General features: G+C 42.1%; 1 protein-coding gene across 1 annotated transcript; it reads right to left on the minus strand.

The window, feature by feature from the left end:
- Positions 1-1,085: 1,085 nt before the first annotated feature.
- On the minus strand, positions 1,086-1,922 carry LOC141816812 (NDR1/HIN1-like protein 1). The gene is given in 3 exon segments (XM_074704544.1): positions 1,086-1,409; positions 1,479-1,798; positions 1,801-1,922. Coding segments are annotated over 3 exon segments (705 nt in total). The 5' UTR covers positions 1,862-1,922.
- Between the last annotated feature and the right edge of the window lie 243 nt (positions 1,923-2,165).

Genomic DNA, 2,165 nt, shown 5'->3' on the forward strand with positions numbered 1-2,165 from the left:
GGAGATGATGATTCTTTTAAAAAATCAATATCAAAGTAATAATAGTTTGACGAAGTCAATGCTATTGTGATGATATTTTAATAAAATCAACATTAAAATAGTGATATTTGACCTAAACAACACTAATAGGGTGATGCTTCAATCAAAGGAGTATTAAAGTAATATTTTTAGCATTTATTTATTTTTTTATAATTAACTATTAAAAAAGATAAAACTAAATAAAATAAATTTTTTTATTAATGTTCCTTTAATTATATATATTTTTTTATTAACCGTGTATTTTTTTATTTTTTATTAAGACTCTAAAATTTTAAAAATATATAGATAAATTTAGTAGTTCATGGTGATTTGAATGACATAAATTTTTTAAAAAATTAAACTTTTTTTAGTGATCAATGACTTTTATATGAAGGTTTTTCATGAAATAATAGTAAGGGTTGAATCCCAATAAAATCGTGGAAATACCCTCCCATATGAGAGTTAGTTTCTATTTCTTAATTTACTTCCTTCCAATGATGCGGGACAGCCATAGGAGATGTTAGGATGATAAATTTCACATTTTAATTGATAAAATAATAATTATTATTATTTAATTTGGTTTAATTTGATTCGATTTAAATAAAAAAAATAATTTTTAATGACATTTTAATTTACTGATGGACATATATATTAAGAAACGTGGGCGGTTGACGCCCACAAACCTGAAGTTTAAGTTTGATCGGATTACAAGTCAAGGTCAATTTTAACAGGTAGACCAAACTGAAACCTCAAAGCTCTCGCGTTCGTTCGTATCTTATTAAATCATGTGAAGAAGGTGAATTCGATGTCCACGCAAAGTAAATGGTCAACCAACTCCTTGATGCCATGTGATGTCCAAGTGACAGATGTACTTCAATAACTTATTAATTTGCGTAGAGAAGAACAACGTCAACGTATTCCATTTCTATAAAAACATTTTCCATTTCAAATAATATATTGAAACTTACACGAATTACAAAGCAACTACACTTCCTTTTTAACGTTTTAATTAATCTAATTTTCATTAACTATATTAAATTGCATCGGGATTGGCATTAATTCACCCATCAAACACTTGTGCTGCAAGACGTGCCATGGAGGAACCGGAGAACGGGGACGCCGGCGGAGGAGTCGGTGAAGGAGAAGAAGGCGGGGCAGGAGACCTCAAGGCGGTAGTGGCCGGAGGTCCAGGACCCGACCTTCCACCGAATGCGGCCGTCCATCTTGACGTAAAGCAGGAGGATGCCGGCGGCCTCGTCCTGCTGCAGGGCGCTGCAGAGGTACGGCGCCACCGGCACGGAGGTGCCGGCGAGGTACGGCGACCAGACGTTGATGTCTTCGTGGCCTTGGTAGAAGGGCGGGATGGCGGTGGCCACCGTAATTTGCTGATCCTGGAATTTAAAAGCGAGTTCGCTTAATTAATTGTTAACGACGAGCGGGGATTAAGTACGCAGGGAGACCTGGTAGGTGGCGAAGACGTCGAGGCGGTCGTAGTAGACGCCGATCCGGCCGTTAGAGTTATGGGATGCGACGGTGGCCTGCGCGACGGTGGACAGGAGGTTGTCGGAGAGGGAGAGGTTGAACTGTAAGACGGCGGCGTCGCGGAGGTAGAAGGTGGGTTTGGTGGGGCGCAGCACCAGCCAGACGATGAGGATGGTGAGGCCGACCAGGAAGAGGATGCCGCCGATGATCCTCGCCGCGATGAGCAGCCTGCGGTGGCGCTCCTCGCAGCTGTCGCAGCAGTCGTCGCCGTCGCGGCCGCAGCAGAGGATGGAGTAGCATTGATGCGGAGGCAGTCGCAGCAGTCGTCGTCGTGGTGGTGGCGGTCGCAGCCGGCGCCCATGCTACAGGCTTTGGTCGTAATGAGAGGGATTAATTGGAATTAATGGAGGAGGAGGAGGAGGAGGAGGAGGATCAGGTTAAGTGGGTGGGAAATGGAAGCAATGAGCGAGAGATTTTATAAAGAGGATTCAGTTTGACTTCGTTGACTTGGAGCTTTTTATTTTTATTTCAGAAAAATATAAAAAGACTTCGTTGACTTGGTGGAATGTGCTTGGGGAACGCGATTCCACCATGTGCAGCGGTTGGACCATCCCCAAACCCCCAATGTTAAACTCGGCTAGTTAGACTTAGTCAGGATGAGCAAC

The sequence above is a fragment of the Curcuma longa genome, unplaced genomic scaffold (assembly GCF_044706935.1).
Source record: "Curcuma longa cultivar G26 ecotype Majalengka, Jawa Barat unplaced genomic scaffold, ITB_CL_G26_1.1 contig_18247, whole genome shotgun sequence".
NCBI classification, from domain to species: domain Eukaryota; kingdom Viridiplantae; phylum Streptophyta; class Magnoliopsida; order Zingiberales; family Zingiberaceae; genus Curcuma; species Curcuma longa.